Below are 23,276 nucleotides of genomic sequence, written 5' to 3'. Positions count from 1 at the left end.
TTTTCATTCAATACTTTATGTACTGCTTACAGCGTCTGTGTTTACAAGAATAAAGTTCAACATAAGCATATACTATTTAAACACCAATGTAGTGAAGTCTAAGTTTTTTTATCAGTTTTATTTTGATAAACATGACACGATATAACATCGCAACTACATGAAAAAAAACTTTAACTGTTATAAAAATACAGATTTGTGAGCATTAGTGGAACTGAAGTTTTCAGAATAAACACAAAATCACGTGACTGTTGTCATGCTGTGAATCCGGCCAATCGCGAAACAGCTGTGTCGTCATCAGAGCTCATGCGGTACTTTGAAGCCATATATCACAGTCACATGGCATCAGCGCTGTCTCAAGTCGGAGAAAATTTCTTACCGGCATGCACTGCTTCAAGTCAGCCACCGATCGGTCTGTGCGGCGCTGCACAAAGTCGAACAAGCCTGAAGTCAACGTTAGACTCACTCTGCGTCCCAATGTGCATATCCATCAGTGATGAAAAGATGAAAAGCAGGTCAACATGTGTACAGTCAAATGACTGCTTTTTCTGTAGTTTCATGACCTGGTGTAAATAGTTTATAGCATTAATGAATGAAAAAGGCAATAAATTCAGCAATTGTGACACAAAGATCAAATGATTTCCTAAATCATTGTAACTTCTTGTGTAAAAGTTGAGACACACTTAGACATCAACACTCATCATACAAACCTCAACAATGGTGAAAATCAAAGTTCTGGCATGAAGCATGTCACCATTGTTAAGTTTCATATGCTAATTGTTGATGTCTGTGTCTAGAAGGCACTGCAGTTAATAGCTTCATGCTTACAATATGGGCCCAAATGTGACCTCCGGAGGATGAGCCTCTGAAGTGAGACGCAGCTCCTGTCAGCAAAGGAGTGTGTTTTTGGTTGTGAGGGAAAGATTACCTTTTTCAGCTTCCCAAAGAACCCAGCGTTAAGGGAACAGTGGATGAAGTTTGTTTTTCCGGGGCAGCAACGGAGTTGTGCACGTATGTTTGTTTGTTCCTGGGATTTTGGCGATAAATGCTTTGTAAACAAGTCCTAGTTCGGCGCTGGATTTGCAGATCGTGGGTGGTGAGTAAAGTGCATAAAATGTAAACAACACTAACGTTTTGGTTCACTTTTTATTTATAATGACGTCACAACTTGCAGACGATCTCTACACAAAAGCTGTGCTTGCTTGTGACGCTTTAGCTCTGCCCACGGCACTGACGGCAGGCACACCTCCAGGAGCTCGGCTATTTTCGAAAAGACTCAGTACAGCGTATCTATCTTTTTAAAAAATGATAAAACTAAAGACTTTTCGGAGATATGAAGGACACAATATTACTCTATATGTACTCAAGACTAACATGAGATTGGCAGAATCTGTGTGTGATACCCCCCCTTTAACGAAACAATCAAGAGTCAAGAGCCCAACTTCGAGAAACACTGATCACCACAATGGTGACTTCAAATCTTTGTTCCTCTTTCCTTCAGTGTCGTCACTAATGTTCAATCGTCACTTAATTATATAATTAACTCCAGCACAGCCTAAGTGTTACATTTAACTCTGTAGTGTGGACACATATGAACACTGAGCGCTGTTAATAAAACACAGGGGATTTTGCTGAGTATCATCCAACCTTAAGCCATTTTCAAGCCAAAAAGTTAGTGATCCTTAATATTTAAAGTAACTAGTACATGTGACATCAGTCCGAGCAAACAAACAACAAAAGATCCAAATCCAAAAAGGGCAAGATGGATCAAACGAGAACTCTGATATGGCTCACACATGCCGTAAGCTTTCCGGTAGCCTCATGATTCACTCCAACTCAGCAAGCAACTCTCCCCTACCGTTTGACCCAGTCACTTTTAAAGCACCATGATTTAGTTCAGGTGTAAAGCCACACCCTTCAGCAAATCTCCTGTAACTCAGGGACAAACACACAGCTACTCACTGAGACGTCACCTTACTTGATGTGATCGTTTGTAGTATGACTGTGTAGAAAAGATGATTTATTGAAACTCTTCCCACATAGAGTGTAGTGATATGGTTTCTATCCAGTGTGGATCTTCTTGTGTTTTATTAGTTTTCCTGACTCACTGAATCTCTTTTCGCAGTGTGAACACTTGTAAGGTTTCTCTCCAGTGTGGATCCTTTCATGTGTTTTCAGGTCTCCTGACCGACTGAATCTCTTGTCGCAGTATGAACACTTGTAAGGTTTCTCTCCAGTGTGGATCCTCTCGTGTCTTTTCAGTTGTCCTGATTCACTGAATCTCTTGTCGCAGTGTGAACACTTGTAAGGTTTCTCTCCAGTGTGGATCCTCTCATGTGTCTTCAGGTCTCCTGACCGACTAAATCTCTTGTCGCAGTATGAACACTTGTAAGGTTTCTCTCCAGTGTGGATCCTCTTGTGTGTTTTCAGGTCTCCTGACCGACTGAATCTCTTGTCGCAGTGTGAACACTTGTAAGGTTTCTCTCCAGTGTGAATCATCTCATGAGTTTTCAGTTGTCCTGACTCACTGAATCTCTTGTCGCAGTGTGAACACTTGTAAGGTTTCTCTCCAGTGTGAGTCCTCTCGTGTGTTTTCAGGTTTCCTGAATCATTGAATCTCTTGTCGCAGTGTGAACACTTGTAAGGTTTCTCTCCAGTGTGGATCATCTGGTGCCGTTTCAAATGTTCAGCTGTAATGAAGGTCTTCTGGCACTCAAAGCACACATGATCTCTTATGCCAGTATGTATTTTCTGATGTTTTTTTAAACTTTGCAGCAGTGAAAAACTCTTTCCACAAAAAGAACATGAATGTGGTTTCTCCTCTGAATGAACTTTCAGGTGGATCTTCAGGCCTGAAGACCTCAAAAATGTTTTGCCACATTGATCACATTCATGCAGTTTCTCTTCAGTGTGGATGTTCATGTGTTCCTTTAGGGTTCCTTGCTGTGTGAAACTCTTCCCACACTGATCACATGTGAACGGTTTCTCTCCAGTGTGGATCCTCATGTGAATCTTGAGACTCTTTTTGCATGTGAAACTCTTCCCACACTGATGGCAGGTGAAACATTCCTTGTCTCTTCCTTTTAGTAAAGAAATACTTTCAGTCTGTGAACAAGTTTTTTCTCCAGTTTTGACAAGATGTTTCTCCTCCTCTTCACTCTCCTCATTCTCCTTCATCAGACCTGAAAAGATAGTAAAAAAGGTACATTATAAATGAATCATAAAAAAAGAGAAATGTGAATTGTAAGTTGACAAATGCTACACAAAATTATGATCTTTTTTATGCATTTTTATAAAACGAGGCACATTAATCTTCAAGTTATTATTTTAAAAACATTATAGCCACAAATGTTTCTGTAGTGAAAACTATTAAATGTCCCACAAAGCACAAGATGGGGCCCTACCCACCAGCAGTGACGTCATGTATGAAAATTCTGATTTCGCATGCAGTGAATTATCAGTGTATTGATAAAAATGAAAAGTCCCCTCGTGCCGTAACATAACATCAGAGGGATGGCCGAAGGGGAGGGAAGTGAACGAGGTGATGGTGAAGGGATGGTGACAGGAGATGACCAGGGAGTGACGTGAAGACAACGATCCCCTGGTGGGGATAGTTGGGATGGTCCGCTAGCACAGACCCAGAGCTTCCCAGTGCCGACAGTCCATGGTGGAGTCGAGGGAGGGAGGAGCCAAGGTGGTGTTTATTGTGACTGACCACAGCTGGGGGATGACCGTGGGAGACGAGGAAGAAGGATCCATGGGTGCAGACGGAGGACAGAGTGTAGCGGACGGCTCGGATGTCTGTGGCATAGGTAGAGTGACGATAGACCAAGGAGGAGCCGGTGGGGTGAGTGATATTGGCATCACTTGGATGAGGGTTCCTTGCGGAGCCGGAGGTGGGAGGAACCAGGGCTAAGCCGACAGGTTGACGTGCCGAGATGGAATGAGGGCGTCTAAGTCTGGAGGCTCAAGTTGCTTGACCCTGGCAGGGCATCTCCAGGGATGTCGCAGGGCTGCAAACATCAAGCAGCTGTGGGGTTGGAGGACTGGCTGAGCTCTGGGATGATGGAGGTAAAAGTAGGCTAGACATGACGATGGTCACTGTGATTTTGCCAAGTAAGACATGTTCCAGGATCAACATATTTTGTTGATCCTGGAACAACATTCCAGTCTGAATTTAGTCTTAACCCCATTCCTACCCCTAAACCTAATCCTACCCATAACTTATCCCTAAAATCAGAGGGGAAAGACAGGTGAATAACATTGATGTAGAAGCACCTAACCCTGGTTGCAAGCCTAAACTTGACATAAATGGTAAACTTGTCCCTCAAATCTGATTGGTTGATTAGAATGTTGTTCCAGGATCAACAAAGATGCTGATCCAGGAACATGTCTTACTTGGCAAAATCATGGTGACCGCAGTGGTCATATATCGGTAAAGGTTCCATAACAAATACAGTACTGTCCTTAAACAGCAATGAAGGTTTAAATACTGAGTGGGTTTGGGTGGGAGGCAATTCTTGCTTTGCTAAAGTCATCAGCCAGTCCTCGGTTCCCGATCCCTCGTCTGCTGATGTCACGGGCTAACACCCCTGGTCAGATTCACTCGGGGGCTCTACTTCCGGCACGATGGAGAACTCTGTCCTTTGCTCCTCAGGCTCTGGCTCGCTTCAGAAGCCTTTATTAACCCCCCGGAGCCGTGTGGAGTATGTTTATGATGGATGGAAGCACTTTCTTCAGCTTCATACTCGTTGGTACCATTCACTTCCATTATAAAGCTTGGATGTGTCAGGATATTTATTAATATAACTCAGATTGTGTTCATCAGAAAGAATAATGTCATATACACCTAGGATGACGTGAGGGTGAGTAAAGCTTGGGGTAATATGAAGGTGAACTAATCCTTTAAGTCAAAACATAATGAAATGCCCCGCCTCAATGTAACGCCACATGGTTTTCTTACTGCTTTGATTAAATGTTACACTGGTTAATTTGTTTATAGAACATGTCCTACTGAGATTATTTAGTAAATTTGTGTTCGCTACTTTTATTTGGACATTTTAAAAGTTAGCTAAATAAACACACTGCAACTAGCTAGCTTATATGTTGGCAAACTATCATGAAGTGAAAGAAATCTTTCGATAAGCTGCTTTGTGTACAGAGGTTACTGGGGAAACTGCTTTATTTCTATTCCATTTTCATTCAGCCTGTTTCCGTGTTTCTGCAGACCAATATGAAAATCGTCATGTTCTTTTCTGTATAGAACTTGACCAGAGTAACATTTAATTAAAACTAAGAATAAAATATCAAGTACAGCTTACCTTCATGTTTAATATACTGTACTATAAAGCTGCTTATGTATGCACATTAAGTGTTCTGTATTTCTTTACAAATTGATATAACCAACTACTGGCTTGGCAGCAGAATACAGTGATTTTAGGTGTTTTCACGGATCTGAGTGAACGAGGATCTGTTTTGACGTTGTCATCTGTCATCTTTTCCATTTTTAGTACATTGTTGTCTTGTAAAAGTACCCTCATATTGCTAGACGGTATTATTGTGTCACATTTGGCTAGGATGCGGCTTTACACTGGAAAGTGTTGAATCTGAAGATGAACTACTTACTGTGATTGTATTTTGTATGAGTGTGTAGAGCAGATGATTGAGTGAAACTCTTCCCACATGCAGTGCAGTGATACGGTTTCTCCACAGTGTGGATCCTCTCATGTGTTTTCAGATGTCCTGATTCACTGAATCTCCTGTCGCAGTGTGAACACTTGTAAGGTTTCTCTCCAGTGTGGATCCTCTCATGTCTTATTAGAATTTCTGACTGACCGAATCTTTTGTCGCAGTGTGAACACTTGTAAGGTTTCTCTGTGTGAATTCTCTGGTGCCGATTCAAACTTGCAGTTGTAATAAAAGTCTTCCCACACTGATCACATGTGAATGGCTTCTCTCCAGTGTGGATGATCATGTGTTTCTTAAGGGTTCCTTGTTGTGCGAAACTCTTCCCACACTGATCACATGTGAATGGTTTCCCTCCAGTGTGGATCCTCAAGTGAATCTCAAGTCTCTGTTTGCATGTGAAAATCTTCCTACACTGAAGGCAGGTGAAACATTTCTTTTCTCTTCTTTTCAGTAAAGAAATACTTTCAGTCTGTGAGCAAGTTTTTTCTCCAGTTTTGACATGATGTTTCTCCTCCTCTTTACTCTCCTCATTCACCAGCATCACATCTGGAACGAAAGTAAAAAAAAAAAAAGTTACATTTTAAGTAAATCACAAAAAATCAGAGAGAAATGTAAAGTGAGAATAGACAAGAAATTATGATAATTTTGATGCATTTTTTTAAAATCTCTGTCCATGAACAAGGTACACTGAACTACAAGTTATTTTAAAACGTTATCAGCACACAGCCCGTGTTTCCTTAGAGAGAACTTTTAAATATTTGATCAACTCCACAATTATCTATCCAGTGTTTCCCAAACATTAACTAGACTGTGGCAGCCCGCCACATTCTAATTTGTCCAGTCCATCTCAAAATGAACCGGAAATGTCCGGAATATATTATATGAATATACGATCAGGCATAACATTATGAGCACTGACAGGTGAAGTGAATAACACAGATTATCTCTTCATCACGGCACCTGTTAGTGGGTGGATATATTAGGCAGCAAGTGAACATTTTGTGTTAGAAGCAGAAAAAATGGGCAAGCGTAAGGATTTGAGCGAGTTTGACAAGGGCCAAATTGTGATGGCTGGACGACTGGGTCAGAGCATCTCCAAAACTGCAGCTCTTGTGGGGTGTTCCCGGTCTGCAGTGGTCAGTAGCTATCAAAAGTGCTCCAAGGAAGGAACAGTGGTGAACCGGCGACGAGTGGTGTATGCTTGAATATGAGCAGTCATTACTAGGGCTGCAGCTATCGATTATTTTAGTAATCGAGTATTCTTCCGATTATTCCATTGATTAATCAAGTAATCGGATAAAAAGGTAAACATAATACAACCTAAAACTAAGTCATAAAGCAGAAAATTGATGGTGTGGATGTGGCTGGAACACACTTGGCCAGCTTTGACAGCGTTGGATAGCGTGCTGTATTTTTTTTCCCCAACACAACAGAGGATTCTCCTTCTTGGACAGGGGATGTTCTCCAAAATACTTCAAGACCTCCTTCTGCACTGTTTGGGTCAATCTGCTGCTGCTCATCCTCTTCAACACTGCCGCTGGAGTCTGATGATGTTCCCGTTATGTTGTCGAGGAACGATGCTCCACCTTTGGCATGTGTTACTTGGTTGTCTTGTGCTGTGGTGGAGGCTCCATTTTCATTTACGTTGGGCTGCCTCACTTTCTTTTTGGCAGCCAGTGCCATGGTTTGTACTGTGCTTTGGACCTTCAACGTTGTCAGCAGACAAGACCTTAGGTTTTCTAAACCTGGGATCCAGAGCAGCAGCGACTAGGACTGTGTTTGGAGATTCAGGATTAAAACAGATAGTCCTTGCCATCTTGTTGTGATCTGTTCTATCACATGAGCCTGGTATGACTTCAAAGCTGAAATCTGTATAGAATTCTTAAAGGGGGGGGGTATAATGCTATTTCATGTATTCTGACTTATTTAAACTGTTAAAGAGTTGGATTCTCATGCTAAACATGGCCAAAGTTTCAAAACATGAGTTGACGTATGACGGAGTATTTCTGTTCCAAAAATTCTCTTCCAAATCCTCACAGGATTCGTACTTTTTTTTTTCGAGTATGGGCCTGAGTGACGTAAACAGGGGCGGAATTTCTTGTACAGGGCACTTCTCCCGGAAGAGTGTGCGCGCACACGTGGACCTGAGCGAGAGCGCAAGAGCACGCCCATCAACGCGCGTTTGGGTTTACAGAAGTCGTCGGCAGCACTGAACAGGTCACAGGACTTCACGAAATCAACAATGTCACCAAAGAAGTGTGTTTTTGGTTGTGAGGGAAAGATAACCTTGTTTCCCAAAGAACCTAGCGTTAAGTGGAGCTGAGAGTTGTGTGCTCACACATTACATTGATGCACTCTTGATATTTGTTATTAAAATAACCATAGAAACTGATAGTTTCAATCACTTTTTTATTGGTTAAAATTAATGGAGATTATCTCGTGTTTTTCCGTGGCTGCTCGAGCCCTCAGGATCGGCGCTTATGGTTTCATAAACAAGGCCCTACGCTGGATTTACAGATCGTTTGAAACTGAAAGATGGAGCGGTCACAGCGGTAATGATCCCGGTCATGAGTCGGAACCGCAGGTGGAGAGTAAAACTGCTTCAAATGTCTGTTTTGTTGGCAATAGGCGCCTAAGTGCATATAATGTAAACAACACGAACGTAGTGAATTCATAAATTCATTATTCATCATTCATACTCTATATTCATTATAGTGATTCAAAAGTTATCCATGGATAATGCGATGGTGTATTGTGTGTGTTTAAATACAGTTGTTTAGCTGACCATTGATAGCTTGTAGACGATCTCTACACAAAAGCTGCGAGTACTCGTGACTCTAGCTCCACTCACAGGACACGCCTCCAGGCGCTCGGCTGTTTCGGAAACACTCGGTACAGTGTATGTATCTTTTATAAATATGATTAAACTAAAGACTTTTTGGAGATATGAAGGATGCACTACTACTCTATAGGTACTCAAGATTAACATGAGATTGGCAGAAACTGTGTGTGATACCCCCCCTTTAAGGCTTTGCACTAGAGGTAACATATTGTAACACCGTAGCTCCATCAAATGGCTCAAGGGCCTGAATTAACTTCTCAATCAGGTTCCACTGTTCAGGCCTGAGATCAAGGTAGTATGTTCCTCTCTGTGTCAGGGCTGGGTCTGAGAGGGCAGCAGTCACCGTCCATCTTTGTTCCAGCAGCCTGGACAGCATGTGATAAGTGCTGTTCCAGCGGTTACTTACATCTTGCACCAGCATGTGTTGCGGTGTACCCATTACCCTTTAGCTTGGTGCATGCCAGCTCGCTCTTTTTAAAATGTTCAACGAGACATCTTGCAGCAGCCAAACACTTGGAAATAGCTTGGTGGTTCTTCAGAGCACTTTACACAATCAAGTTCAGGGTGTGACCTGCACATCGGACTGATGCCCATCCATGCTTTTCTGCCAAAATCTTCACTGCTGCTATGACATTAGCACCATTGTCATGGACAACAGCTTTGACTGTGCTATTTTGAGACACCATGAAATACGACCTAAAATGTGCTTTTAATATACTATCTCTGTATTTAAAAAATGTATTTAGATAAATATATTTTTTAAATACAGAGATAGTATATTAAAAGCACATTTTAGTTCATGATGTCTCAAAATAGCACAGTTGAGTACACTTAGATGTTCTTAATATTATCTTAAGAAGTACTAAAGAATTTTTTTGAGCATATTAAGTACAAAATTAGTGCAAGAAAATAGAGCACTTTAAGTACATTATAGAAGTATACTTTTTTTTTCAACTGGGTAACCAAAGTTATGAGAAATAACTTTTTGAAGTTTATCAAAAAACTATAAAACAGGCTTTGCTTAATTTATGTTAAATGTGCCAAATGCAAATATGGTTCAGGAATGGTTTGAGGAGTTTGAGGTGTTGACTTGGCCTCCAAATTCCCCAGATCTCGAATCCAATCGAGCATCTGTGGGATGTGCAGAACAAACAAGTCCGATCCATGGAGGCTCCACCTCCCAGCTTACAGGACTTAAAGGATCTGCTGCTAACATCTTGGTGCCAGATACCACAGCACACCTTCAGGGTCTAGAGGAGTCTAAATCCCTCCGGGTGAGTTTTCTTGAAATTAATGTCATAAAAAGTATTCAATACATTAAATGGAACAACAAACGTCTCAATGATCATTTTAAGACGTCTTATTTTTTGGGGATGGAAAAACATAAATCACGATACAGCCTGTTGATTATTAAACTTCAAAAGACTATGATTTCATTTTTATAAAAACGTTGTGATTTCACAAGGTGGCGCTGTTGCACATTCTTCAGACTCCTTCAAAGTAATTCTCAAATCAATGAATAGCGCACATTAATGCAAAGCGATTGCTAATGAACTCAAATTGATGAATTGTGTCTACTTTATGACCTTTATATAATGTTTTAGTCGGTTGTAAGTATGCATATTTTATCTCTCTTGTCTGACGGATCAGCCCCCAATAGTATAGACATTTCAAAATAAGAGTCCCTGTGTATTTCAGGCTTGTTTATAATTAAAAGTCCCATGCTAAGTTTTTTTTTTTTTTCTTTTTCTGGGCATTATTGGTATTTTGGTTACACAATAAATTGTATTTAATTGGATTTTCCTTCAATTCATAGTAAACTATTGTAGTCTCTGGCTGGGATGCTCACCCACACGAAGAAAAGATTATTTGACACATATTATTCAATATATAGATTCGACTAGTATCAGTAAAATCTGTGTCCCATTCACTGAGAGAGACACTATATGACAAAGCAAGGAGAACTCTACCATTTAAATGCTGTAATTTTGCATGGTTTACAATGCATAATAATGTAATTAAATGCAATAGTAGCCTATGTAATTAAAATTAATTTCAATAAATAAAAATATTGTTAAAAATCACACATTATTTGTTGTTTGTCACATGTTGTAGACCATTTTTGGATGAACAGCAACACATGACATATTACACTGTGTCATTATGTATATAACAAAAATAAAGCCAAAAGTGAGAAGTCATGTGTGACAAACTAAGTACACCCTAAGATTCAATTGCTTGTAGAACCACCTTTAGCAGCAATACGGTGAAGTAATCTTTTTATTTTTGACTTTATCAGTCTCTCACATCATTGTGGAGGAATTGTGTCTCACTCTTCTTTACACCATTGCTTCAGTTCATTGAGGTTTGTGGGCATCTGTATATGCACAGCTCTCTTCAGTTGGGTTGAGGTCTGGACTTTCATTAGGCCAGTGCAACACCTTGATTCTTTTCTTTTTCAGCCATTCTGTTGTAAATTTGCCGGTGTGCTTGGGATCACTGTCTTGTGGCATAACCCAATTTCTGCCAAGCTTTAGCTATGAGACAGATGGCCTCACATATGACTCTACAGTACTTTGGTATGGATCGAGGAGTTCATGATCGACTCAATGACTGTGAGGTGCCCAGGTCCTGTGGCTGCAAAATAAGCCCAAATCATCACCCCTCCACGACAGTGCTTGACGGTTGGTATGAGGTGTTTGTGCTGATATGTTGAGTTTGGTTTTCAAAAACATTTTGACTCCTACTTACCCTCTAAATTCCCATGGAAGCAATAATGGTATATTTAGTTTGTCACACATGACTTCTCCATGTTGGCCTAGTTTTTGTTATATAATGACACAGTCTATACTACAAACATACTAAATAAATATAAATATACTACTTCCTACTACAAACACAAAATCTGATGAGCTGCTTTATAACCTTATTGTTCTTCAGCGTCATGAATGAAGAATCAGGAATAAACACTAACCTCTTTGTTCTTCAGTGTGTTTCATTCTGCAGTGTTCTGGATCTCTGCAAAAATCAAGAATAAATCAGTTACCGAGTTTGTTTTTATACTATTTCACACATTTTAAGTTTTTATGTTCACATATCTATGTATTGTTGTGGCAAATAAAATAATATCACTGTAAATATCAGGCATGACATTATGAGCACTGACAGGTGAAGTGAACACTGATTATCTCTTCATCACGGCACCTGTTAGTGGGTGGATATATTAGGCAGCAAGTGAACATTTTGTCCTCAAAGTTGATGTGTTAGAAGCAGGAAAAATGGGCAAGCGTAAGGATTTGAGTGAGTTTGACAATGACCAAATTGTGATGGCTAGACGACTGGGTCAGAGCATCTCTAAAACTGCAGCTCTTGTGGGGTGTTCCCGGTCTGCAGTGGTCAGTATCTATCAAAAGTGCTCCAAGGAAGGAACAGTGGTGAACCGGCGACAGGGTCATGGGCGGACAAGGATCATTGATGCACGTGGGGAGCGAAGGCTGGTCAACAGACGAGCTACTGTAGCTCAAATTGCTCAAGAAGTTAATGCTGGTTCTGATAGAAAGCCACTATGGGTTCAAAAGTACTATAAGTAGTATCTAAATACATTTTTAAAATACAGAGATAGTATATTAAAAGCACATTTTAGTTCATATTTCATGGTGTCTCAAAATAGCACAGTTGAGTACACTTAGATATTCTTAAGATTATCTTAAGAAGTACTAAAGAAGAAGTTTTAGTATATTAAGTACAAAATTAGTGCACGAAAATAGAGCACTTTTCACCTGGGTAGTCAGGGTGCCCATGCTGACCCCTGTCCACCGCTGAAAGCGGCAACAGTGGACACGTGACCATCAGAACTGGACAACAGAGCAATGGAAGAAGGTGGCCTGGTCTGATGAATCACGTTTTCTTTTACATCAAGTGGATAGCCGTGTTTCGTCTAGCACAACTTCTTTCCCTTCACAGCGATGCGCATTCATCCATCCCTATACCCAAACTAAGCGTCAGAATCAGCACGGTCGGCGATTGTTGTAAAATACTTTGTTTTAATGTTGCCAAATTGTTTGATAATTTTTAATGTTTTAAAACGTTGACAGCATAAAAATCTGTGCAAAAGACGTGGTTCCCCAGGCTGAACTGTGTGTGCGCACTCCAAAACAGATCGCAAATAGACAAACAAATTACACTTTGTGCTTTGGGTACACATCCAAATGATCAAATACACACAAAAATATAAAGTACTAGATCGATAAGCAGTATCTGTAAGAGTAGTAATACTGTTAAAACCTTAATGATACCTATCCCTACACCTACCTAAGCATTGTTGCAGACCATGTACACCCTTTCATGGAAATGGTATTCCCTGGTGTCTGTGGCCTCAATCAGCAGGATAATGCGCACTGCCACAAAGCAAAAATGGTTCAGGAATGGTTTGAGGAGTTTGAGTTGTTGACTTGGCCTCCAAGTTCCCCAGATCTCAATCCAATCGAGCATCTGTGGGATGTGCTGAACAAACAAGTCCGATCCGTGGAGGCTCCACCTCCCAGCTTACAGGACTTAAAGGATCTGCTGCTAACATCTTGGTGCCAGATACCACAGCACACCTTCAGGGGTCTAGAGGAGTCCATGCCTCTGTTTTAGCAGCAAATGGGGGACCAACACAAAATTAGGAAGGCGATCATAATGTTATGCCTGATCGGTGTGTGTGTGTATATATATATATACATAAAATGATAAGAATACAGTTAAAGTACCAACGGTATTCCCTGGTGGCTGTGGCCTCTTTCAGCAGGATAATGCTCCTGCCACAAAGCAAAAATGGTTCAGGAATGGTTTGAGGAGCACAACAACAAGTTTGAGGTGTTGACTTGACCTCCGAATTCCCCAGATCTCAATCCAATCGAGCATCTGTGGGATGTGCTGAACAAACAAGTCCGATCCATGGAGGCTCCACCTCACAACTTACAGGACTTAAAGGATCTGCTGCTAACATCTTGGTGCCAGATACCACAGCACACCTTCAGGGGTCTAGAGGAGTCCATGCCTCTGTTTTGGCAGCAAAAGGGGGACCAACACAATATTAGGAAGGTGATCATAATGTTGATCGTGTATATCTTCACAATAGCTTATCGTGTTGATTGCGCAAGTCTGTTGACACCAATAAAATTATCTTAATGTGGCAATTCAGCAGCATAATGAATGAGGTGAAAACAGGATCTATTGACATGAAATAAAGAGGCTTTTCAGCTGCTCTGATAATAGTGACGATCCATAGACTATCAATACTCATTAAACAAGACATTCAGGATCAGCAGCAGATAATCTCACTTTATTCTAAGGATTTGCTGCTAGAAACAGATTGTTTGAGTCAGAATATACGCTGAAAACCTATAAAAGTGCTCTAATATTACTATTACTTCTAAAATCATACAGAAAAAAATAGCAAACACTAATAACACGTATTAGACATTGTAATTTGCCCATATGAATCTAAATATAGTTCTAAATCCTAATAACTGCATTCATAACAATCCATAGTTTGCTAACATCTCACCGTTTTGTATGTGAAGAGAAAGGCAACTCATAAAACCTACTTCTTTAAAAAAAAAAAAAAGAATCGTTTTACTTAGCAGACACACAAATAGCGTCGAACCCGAAGAAAACCTGTCAGAAATGACCGCGAAATATCGTGAACCGCTTACCTCAGAAGACTCGACGCTGACTGAAGGGGGAGCGCCGAGTGTTACGAGATTTTCGGGTTCCGAAGGCGGAGCATACATGAATATTAATGAGTTTTCTAGACATGCGCGATTGCGCACATGCAACTGAATTTTAGTTCACATATCTCAGCACATTAGTGGATTATTCCATAAAGGTAAAGTATATTCTCAGCGTCGCGGCTGAATAATGCATAAACTACAGCAGTTGTTTACTTCTAGGTAACAGTTTATAATGTTTTCATTAGTATGAACGTTTTGTGCAGTCGTCTGTAACAGAATAAAAGGCACAGAACAGCCTTCAGCTATGAGTTCAGCTTGTGCTCTTCCTTTACTGCGATGTAACAACTGATAAATGTGTATAAATGTGTCATTAAATATTCTTGTAATCTATTGTGTGATGATACATGTGTTAGCTTACCTGTTCTGACTAACATTTTCTGGTTTTCCAGTTGGTGATGCTGAAATTATATTGTCTTTTCATGGTTTCCGTTTAGGCTATTAAAGAAAGATACACTGACAGAACAAGGTTACATTTTTCAATTACACAGTAAAACCAAGCATCTCAGAAATGAGTTCAAGTACTGATTTCATATAACAGGAAAATAAAATATTGTTAAATACAGCTGCCATTTCAATGATGTATTGCTATGTTCTTCTGTTACCTCACCTTATGAAGATTTAAAATGGGGTCATCCCTCTGGAAATTAAATAAATAAAGATTTTTTCAACCTTTTGTTATTCTCTGCCATCCGTTCTTTCAACCATGTGTCACTTTTGTACCTGGATATACAATGAAGATCACTTCTATAAATGGACAATTTATTTTGATACACAACAAACATTCATTATTTGGCGTGAATTCAGGTTGATCAGGAAACTTTTTCCCAGTCATCTCAATGGCAAAACATGTCCCAGTCAACCTGAACTCACTGCCTTTGGCTTGCTTAGTTGGGGACACTTGACATTTAATTTGACATTTGATATTCAACAGTGCTTTGATCTGCCTGCATTGACACTATTCTTTTAAGAGCTGCTGTGCAGCCAAATAATGTACCAGTTATCAATGTAAAGCTGCTTTGACACAATCTACATTGTAAAAAGCGTTATATAAATAAAGGTGACTTGACTTGACTGTTAAAGGTGCAATATGTAAAATTTTCTGTCCGCTAGAGGGCGCTAGAGGCCTATTCAAAACAAAGGTGTAGCTTGATGACGCCAAGTTTGAGCGAGGAATCTTGGGACATGTGGTCTTTACCTCACAGCCACTGGAAAATAATCAGGATAGGACTCGGGCAGAAATCATGTTCATAGATGCGATTATTAACGTTACTGTAGTATGAAGCAGAGCAGGACTGAGTGTTGTGGGAGCTGAACGGAGCCGCTGGAGCGATTTCACAACACACGCCTCACGAGCGGCGGAACTTTTATTATGCCACAGTCGCCGGCGCTGCTTTCGCTTTTCCGGCCATGAGTATGAGGTTATCATATTAGATACATTTGAGTGTGTTGAAAATGATGTTATAACGTTACTCTGTGCGTTCACTGGGCGGCACCTGTGAGACACTTGTTGCACACTGCATTAAGATAGATTGATTTTAGAATATCATATTAAATGCTGGATGGCTTGTGTTGATAAATGCAATTAATTTTAAAACGTATTGTATGATGGAGAAAATTCTGTATTACTGTTACTAAAAATAAAGCTGCATCTGATTATGCTATGTTAGCTACTTGACAAAATAGTGTTTTTCTCTGAGGCATGGTAAAGCATGGTACTCGCAAAAAATCAAGAAAATTAGATTTAAACAATAAGACTAAACGTGTTGAGCTATATAACAATAATTAGTTTTCTGTCTATAAATATAAATCAAAACAGTTGTTGCCTTGTCTATTAAAACATGTAAATATTAAAGCGTCTTCGGTGTTTCCATGGTTTCTACAAAATAAAACCGGAAACCGAGGGTAACGCGGGTATGACGCAATTGACAGGCGACTCCTCACATGTCCCGGAGCCTTGGTTAAAATTGCAATTTTTTAACGATTTACAAGTAGTTGCAAACATTTGGGATATTGTAAGTACTCAAGTGAACAAAATATATAACACTGGCCTAGTGGTTGTTGGATATTTTACTGCAAAATTCTTACATATTGCACCTTTAATTAATGTTCATAAACACGCATTTTCTTCATTGGGCTTTAATAAGGAGCACCTTTGACCTCATGAAATTTTGAGAAAAAAAATTAAACTGCTGGATCTATGTCAAAACATATATCACAAATCCTGGAATAAATATGGAATTATGGCCTTGATTTGCTTTTGATTACTGGATGCTTGGTATTTAACGTGTGATGGAGTGAACATATGATATTGTGTGAGACAGTAATGACATTTTGTTTTTGTACAAAAAGATGGGTCATGGACTTGCCAACAACAAACGCTAGCTAGCAGACCCTTAATGTATGAAAATATGACACATAAGAAATGTTTCGTGAGCAGAAAATCAGCATATTATGATTTCTGAAGGATCATGTGACACTGAAGACTGGAGTAACAGGAATAAACAGCCATTTGAAATATAATAAAATAGAAAACAAATCTCAATATTACTGTTTTTGTCTATTTTTGATCAAATAAATGCAGCCTTGGTGAGCCTAAACAAAGAATTTCATTAATCCCAGACTTTTGAAGAGCAATACATAATATATATCAAAATGGACAAGAATTTAAGAATAATACCAGAATAGATATTAGTCCTCAGACACATTTATGCAGGTTTATTTCAGCTGCCACAGGCAATGATGTATTTAATGATAACAACTAATAAAAGACCGAGCTTTAAAACATTGCAAGATACAAAGGAAGAGCACGAGCTGAACTCATTGTAGAAGTTGAAAAGATGTCTTCTGGACATAACTTTGCTTAGTGGGTTATTTTAATAATAATCAATAATAAAAAACAACAACTTTATTTTGGCTTAAAATATCGCGATGATAATATTGCATGTGAGTGTATCATTACCTCCTTAATATCTTGAATATACTACATGAGAGACACAATAAAAAAAGACAGTAAAGCGATCAGCAGATGCATCCTAAGCATTTGACAGGATAGAATGGGACTATCTCTTTGATGTTCTTCCAAGATTTGGATTAAGTGGATCTGGCTGTTACACAGACCCAGCTGTTGAGATACTAACTAATAACACCATCTCAAATGGGTGCCTTTTATCCCCGCTGTTGTTTGTGTTGGCAGTCGAACCCCTAGCTATGCCTGTTAGTGGGTGGATATATTAGGCAGCAAGTGAACATTTTGTCCTAAAAGTTGATGTGTTAGAGGAAGGAAAAATGGGCAAGCGTAAGGATCTGAGCGAGTTTGACAAGTGTCAAACTCAGTGTTTGTTGTGACACAACACGCTGACAGAACGAGGAAGAAACTAGTGATACAGATACGATATAAGTTAGTTGAATACAAATTTCAGATACATGTCTCAGATACAAGTGTTATGACCTCTTCTGTTTTTCTTGGGCACTTTTTACTTCAACTGTGTCTGAAAAAGGATTGGTTAAAGGGTTAGTTCACCCAAAAATGAAAATAATGTCATTTATTACTCACCCTCATGTCGTTCCACACCCGTAAGACCTTCATTCATCTTCGGAACACAAATTAAGATATTGTTGATGAAATCCGATGGCTCAGTGAGGCCTGCACAGCCATCAATGTTACTGCACCTCTCAAGATCCATAAAGCTACTAAAAACATATTTGAAACAGTTCATGTGAGTTCAGTGGCTCAATCTTAATATTATAAAGTGACAAGAATACTTTTTGTGCGCCAAAAAAAAACCAAAATAACGACTTTTCAACAATATGGGCAGAGTTCAAAACACTGCTTCACGAATCGAATCGAATCAGTGAATCGGAGCGCCCAAATCACGTGATTTCAGCAGTTTAGCCGTTTGATAGGAGATCCGAATCACTGATTCGAAACAAACTATTCATAAAGCTCAGAAGCTTCATGAAGCAGTGTTTTGAAATCGGCCCATATAGATATTGTTGAAAATTCGTTATTTTGTTTTTTTTTGGCACACAAAAAGTATTATCGCTTTATAATATTAAGATTGAACCATTGAACTCACATGAACTGATTTAAATATGTTTTTAGTAGCTTTATGGATCTTGAGACGTGCAGTAACATTGCTGTCAATAGAGGCCTCGCTGAGCCATCGGATTTCATCAACAATATCTTAATTTGTGTTCTGAAGATGAACGAAGGTCTTACAGTTGTAGAACGACATGAGGGTGAGTAATTAATAACATTATTTTCATTTTTGGGTGAACTAACCCTTCAAGTAACATTACCAACAGTCTACTTTAAGTACTTTTGTTAATATTTATATTTATGTGCATTTGATCTGATATAACTGGAGTACAAGGATATGAGATGCATTATGTAAATGCTTGGCAAAAGAGATGTGTCTTTAATCTATCTTTAATATTAAAACAAAAACGCACTAGTGTAAACAGGGCCTTAGTTTTACAACTAAAAGAGTGCTTGGAAACATGTAAGTAGCTTTTTTTCCCTTAAATCTCGTTTAATCCTTTAATTCCTTAAAAACAACAAGAACAATTAATTCAAGATCATTAATTTATTGCCATGTTAAAAAGCGATAAATGTTTCTATTCCCATGAAATCCCCTCACAGATCAAACCTTGACGTTTGAGATCACATACATTCAATAACACTCACATTATCACTCTAAAATAAAAATACACAAACTTAAAAAATTACACAATCATTTTGAAAGACTCAAAACACTTTCGTCCGATGTTTGTTTCCTGCTGAACTGAATCAGTCTGCAGACAGCAGCAAAGATGCACATATAGTGTTTTATCTGAAGAAAGCAATTCAGAAATAACCTTGTAAATGTTGCTTAAACAAACTGTGTAAAGTGTATTTTATATATGTGTAAATATCTAAACTGCTGAACTCATCCCAGAAGACACAACAAATGTGCTGACTGAACGAGGAAGGAAACTACTGAGAAATTAATGGTATATCAAAATGCGCCAAATACTGTTCAGTTAACTAAATACAGATATCAGATACAAGTCTCTCTTAAAAGTGCTTCCTGAACATTCAAGCACAAGAACATTTTGTAGCCTACATTAGAAAATTCTACTTTTTCATAAAAGAGAGTGAAAGAACTATGAATGATTGATATGCATTATAAAAAACTAAATCTAAAATAAAACAAAATAAAGCATAATGATACAGATTATATTATGAAGCAAAATGATATACAAGACACTACTTTTAGATATTGTTCTTTAGGGAGACACTGAATCTAACTAAATAAATGAACATGAACCTTCAAGTAATCAGTGTAAATATTAGTCAGTGTGTCGACATGTGAGTATAACCAAAGTCCCTTTAAGACAAGCCATTTCACTCGGCGGCCATCTTAGAAACGCCTCTCGGCCATGCGAGTGCATCTCAAATCTCTTTGAATGGGGAAACATCAAATTCTCCAAAGCTGTTTGCCAAGCTTTCGATTAAATTTCATATTTGAAATCACCAGTGAAATCTGAAAACTATCTCATAAAGTTTCTAATTGCTCGAATCATGACAAAAACTGCATTTTTCAGGCTGGATGAAGCTCATGCGTATGCGCAGCCTCGCATCTGACTGTTTCTACAGGAACCGGAGCTTCTAAAGGCTGCTGCAGTGACGCAATGAATTTACCAATCGGCGATTGGCTCTTATTTAGAAGGCGGGACTTATTCTGCCATATTGTGTGTTGCACTTTCTTCCATTCATAATAATACGAGTGCACCATCTTTCTATATATAAAGTCTTTGGTATAAGTAACTAGTACAAAAGACATCCATCCAATCAAACATAAACAATGAAAGATCTGAATCCAAAACAGCGTCATAAGGGAAGATGGATCAAAACGAGAACACTGATGCAGCTGTGGACTCCCGTAAATATCATCACACTCCCGTATGTTCTTTACATAATCATCAGACAAGATCTTCTCAATGAACTGTAAAGCCGCAAGATGCGTGATAAAACCATAGATGGCACAATTTTAATTTGTGATCTAATAATAAGAAGATGCTGTGCTGTTTCAGTGCACTGCAGGCTCGTCAAAACGCAAAGTGGAATGTAGCTACTTGCTGGAGAAAGCAGTTAGCTACTGGAAAAACTACACTGTTTTAAACACAACTGAGCTACTGACAAGCTCCTGAAAAATGTAGTTAAGTTAGTAGTGTCACTACTTGTAGTTAGCGCCTCCCCAACACTGGTGCAGTGATATATGGTTTCTCTCTAGTGTGGATGTTCATGTGTTTCTTAAGGTTTCCTTTTTGTGTAAAACTCTTCCCACATTGATCACACTTGTAAGGTTTCTCTCCAGTGTGGATCCTCTCATGTTTTTTCAGAGATCCTGAATCACCGAATCTCTTGTCGCAGTGTGAACACTTGTAAGGTTTCTCTCCAGTGTGGATCCTCTCGTGTGTTTTCAGATGTATTGACTGACTGAATCTCTTGTCGCAGTGTGAACACTTGTAAGGTTTCTCTCCAGTGTGAATTTTCTGATGCAGTTTCAAATGGTCAGCTCTAATAAAAGTCTTCTCACACTCAAAGCACATGTGATTTCTTACACCAGTATGTAATTTCTGATGTTCTTTTAAATTCCGCGAATGTGAAAAACTCTTCCCACATTGATCACACTTGTAAGGTTTCTCTCCAGTGTGGATCCTCTCGTGTGTTTTCACGGTTCCTGACCGACTGAATCTCTTGTCGCAGTGTGAACACTTGTAAGGTTTCTCTCCAGTGTGGATCATCTGGTGCCGTTTTAAAATATCAACTCTAATAAAAGTCTTCCCACACTCAAAGCACATATGTTCTCTTACACCAGTATGTATTTTCTGATGTTCTTTTAAACTATGCAGCAGTGAAAAACTTTTTCCACACAAAGAACATGAATGTGGTTTCTCCTGTGAATGAACTTTTAGGTGATTCTTCAGGCCTGAAGCCCACAAAAATATTTTACCACATTGATCACATTCATGCAGTTTCTCTCTAGTGTGAATGTTCATGTGTTTCTTAAGGTTTCCTTTTTCTTTGAAACACTTCCCACACTGATCACATGTTAACAGTTTGTCTCCAGTGTGGATCTTCATGTGTGTCTTAAGGTTTGATGATTGTGTGAAACTATTCCCACACTGATCACATGCGTACGGTTTCTCTCCAGTGTGGATCCTCATGTGTATCTTAAGGTTTCCTTGTTGTGTGAGACTCTTTCCACACTGATGGCAGGTGAAACATTTCTTGTTTCTTCTTTTCAGTAAAGAAATACTTTTAGTCTGTGAGCAAGTTTTTTTCTCCATGATGATGTTTCTCCTCTTCACTTTCCTCATTCTTCTTGCTCAGGTCTGAAATGAACGAAGTTACATTATAAATGAATCATAAAAATAAAAAAATCAGAGAAATGTGAAGTGAAAGTTGTCAAAGGCTACAGAAAATTATGATATTTTTGATGCATTTTTATAAAACGAGGTACAATGATCTTCCAGTTATTATTTTTAAAGTGCCCCATTATGGTTTTTTGAATATTCCCTTTCGTGCAGTGTATAATGTAGCTGTTTGAAAAGTCGAAAGTGCATGATAAATAAAGTTATTGTCTCTGTAATCTGAATCCCATTGCCTTACAGTTCTCGTCACTAGAAAAGACAAAAAGAAAAGCAAAAAGGTGTAAAAAGAACCAATCAGCGTTCAGTTAGAGTTTCAAGCCTGAACTATGTATTTATCATAATATCACCATCACAATGAGAAATCACATGAAATCCAAACACCAGTCAAATGAGGAAAGACAGCTGTCCATCACTGCATTCATGACAGGTAAGCGCAGCTGTACCCCAAGTGAGTCGAGAAGTTAACATTTCTGATAGCAAAATGATCTCAAGACATATTCTTTCATCGACAGAAACCGGTTTAAGAACAGAAAACACTAAGTGCTGTAAGAAACTTAGCTTAGCACACTGTCTATCTTTGTGTCTCTGCAAAGTCTGGGTCAGCGCAGTGCGTTTTCTCACCCAAGCATGTGAATATTATTGTATTTCTCAACATGAACATGCGAAACACTATGAACATGATAACCATATGCTGACTCGAGTGTATATTTACGATAACTGCGTTTCTCACCGTTTGCGCTACTTAAGCTTAAATGCTTTTGTTCTTTATATTTATTGTTTGCACATATTACTGAATGTTTTCAACTAAAAGTAATCCTTAAGATATAACGTAAGCTTGTGTATATTGCCTAATCGTAAGCTTGTTCAGAAATGGTGACAAAAACTTTATGAACAAAAAAAAATTACATCTTTCCTGTTAAAGGTCATTTAAATAAACAAATTATTCAAATTTTATGAGCCCAAACATCCAAATGCAATATTTTTTTTTAAAAAATGCCCATCCCTAGTTTGGACCAACTTGCTCCTCAGAATTGCAAATTGTAAGAATGAATAAATATTGCTGTATATATTTTTTACCGGGTGTTCAAAATATGTAGTTTTGTGTTTTATATTGTGTAGGTCTTACATACTGTAACTCACGTTATTCCTGTCTTACTGAAATAGATTTGTTAATGCAGATTGTCTTTTGTTCTTGCTACTTTGAGTAAAGATAAAGGATGGAGCAAGATTTGCTTTACAAACTTTAGTGTTACACCAGTCATTTACATTAGTGATAGGAAAACATATGCACTGTTAATGATACTGGTAAAATCAACGTCATCGTTACTGTATTATTGCTGAGGATTGAGGACGCCTCTGGACTCTGAGCTGAAGTTTGGTTCGGTACTATGAGAAAATGAAAGTGTTTTTTGACCTTTGATGCATTTGACCTCCAAAACAAAAATAGGAACCTTTAAAATCGCATAATAGGGGCACTTCAAAACATTATAGCCACAAATGTTTCTGTAGTGAAAACTATTAAATGTTTCATCAACAAAATTATCTAACATCCG

The 23,276-nt window shown here is 38.7% G+C and overlaps 3 protein-coding genes across 8 annotated transcripts in view; all 3 read right to left on the bottom strand.

Moving 5' to 3' along the window:
* The window catches only part of LOC127521165 (gastrula zinc finger protein XlCGF8.2DB-like), a 28,826-nt gene extending 14,575 nt beyond the window's left edge, over window positions 1-14,251 (bottom strand). For 2 of the 4 annotated variants that reach the window (XM_051910227.1, XM_051910232.1), the window contains exon 1: window positions 14,227-14,251. The gene's annotated coding sequence lies outside the window, so the exon portion shown is untranslated. Of the gene's footprint in view, window positions 1-14,078; window positions 14,184-14,226 lie in introns of those variants that run through there. The other 2 variants (XM_051910235.1, XM_051910236.1) reach the window with 2 other exon arrangements.
* Window positions 1-23,276, bottom strand: part of LOC127521138 (zinc finger protein 239-like) — a 107,532-nt gene that overhangs the window by 51,260 nt on the left and 32,996 nt on the right. The gene's annotated exons all lie outside the window — the stretch shown is intronic.
* Window positions 93-21,669, bottom strand: LOC127521612 (zinc finger protein 91-like). The gene is made up of 4 exons (XM_051910960.1): window positions 20,540-21,669; window positions 11,502-11,545; window positions 5,623-6,231; window positions 93-3,179 (listed from the first exon to the last, which is right to left on the bottom strand). Exons 1-4 carry the CDS (start codon window positions 21,667-21,669, stop codon window positions 2,059-2,061), a joined length of 2,904 nt encoding a protein of 967 aa, XP_051766920.1. The 3' UTR covers window positions 93-2,058.

This window comes from Ctenopharyngodon idella, chromosome 10 (genome assembly GCF_019924925.1).
Source record: "Ctenopharyngodon idella isolate HZGC_01 chromosome 10, HZGC01, whole genome shotgun sequence".
Classification (NCBI taxonomy): domain Eukaryota; kingdom Metazoa; phylum Chordata; class Actinopteri; order Cypriniformes; family Xenocyprididae; genus Ctenopharyngodon; species Ctenopharyngodon idella.
This window is presented reverse-complemented; position numbering and strand designations above follow the sequence as displayed.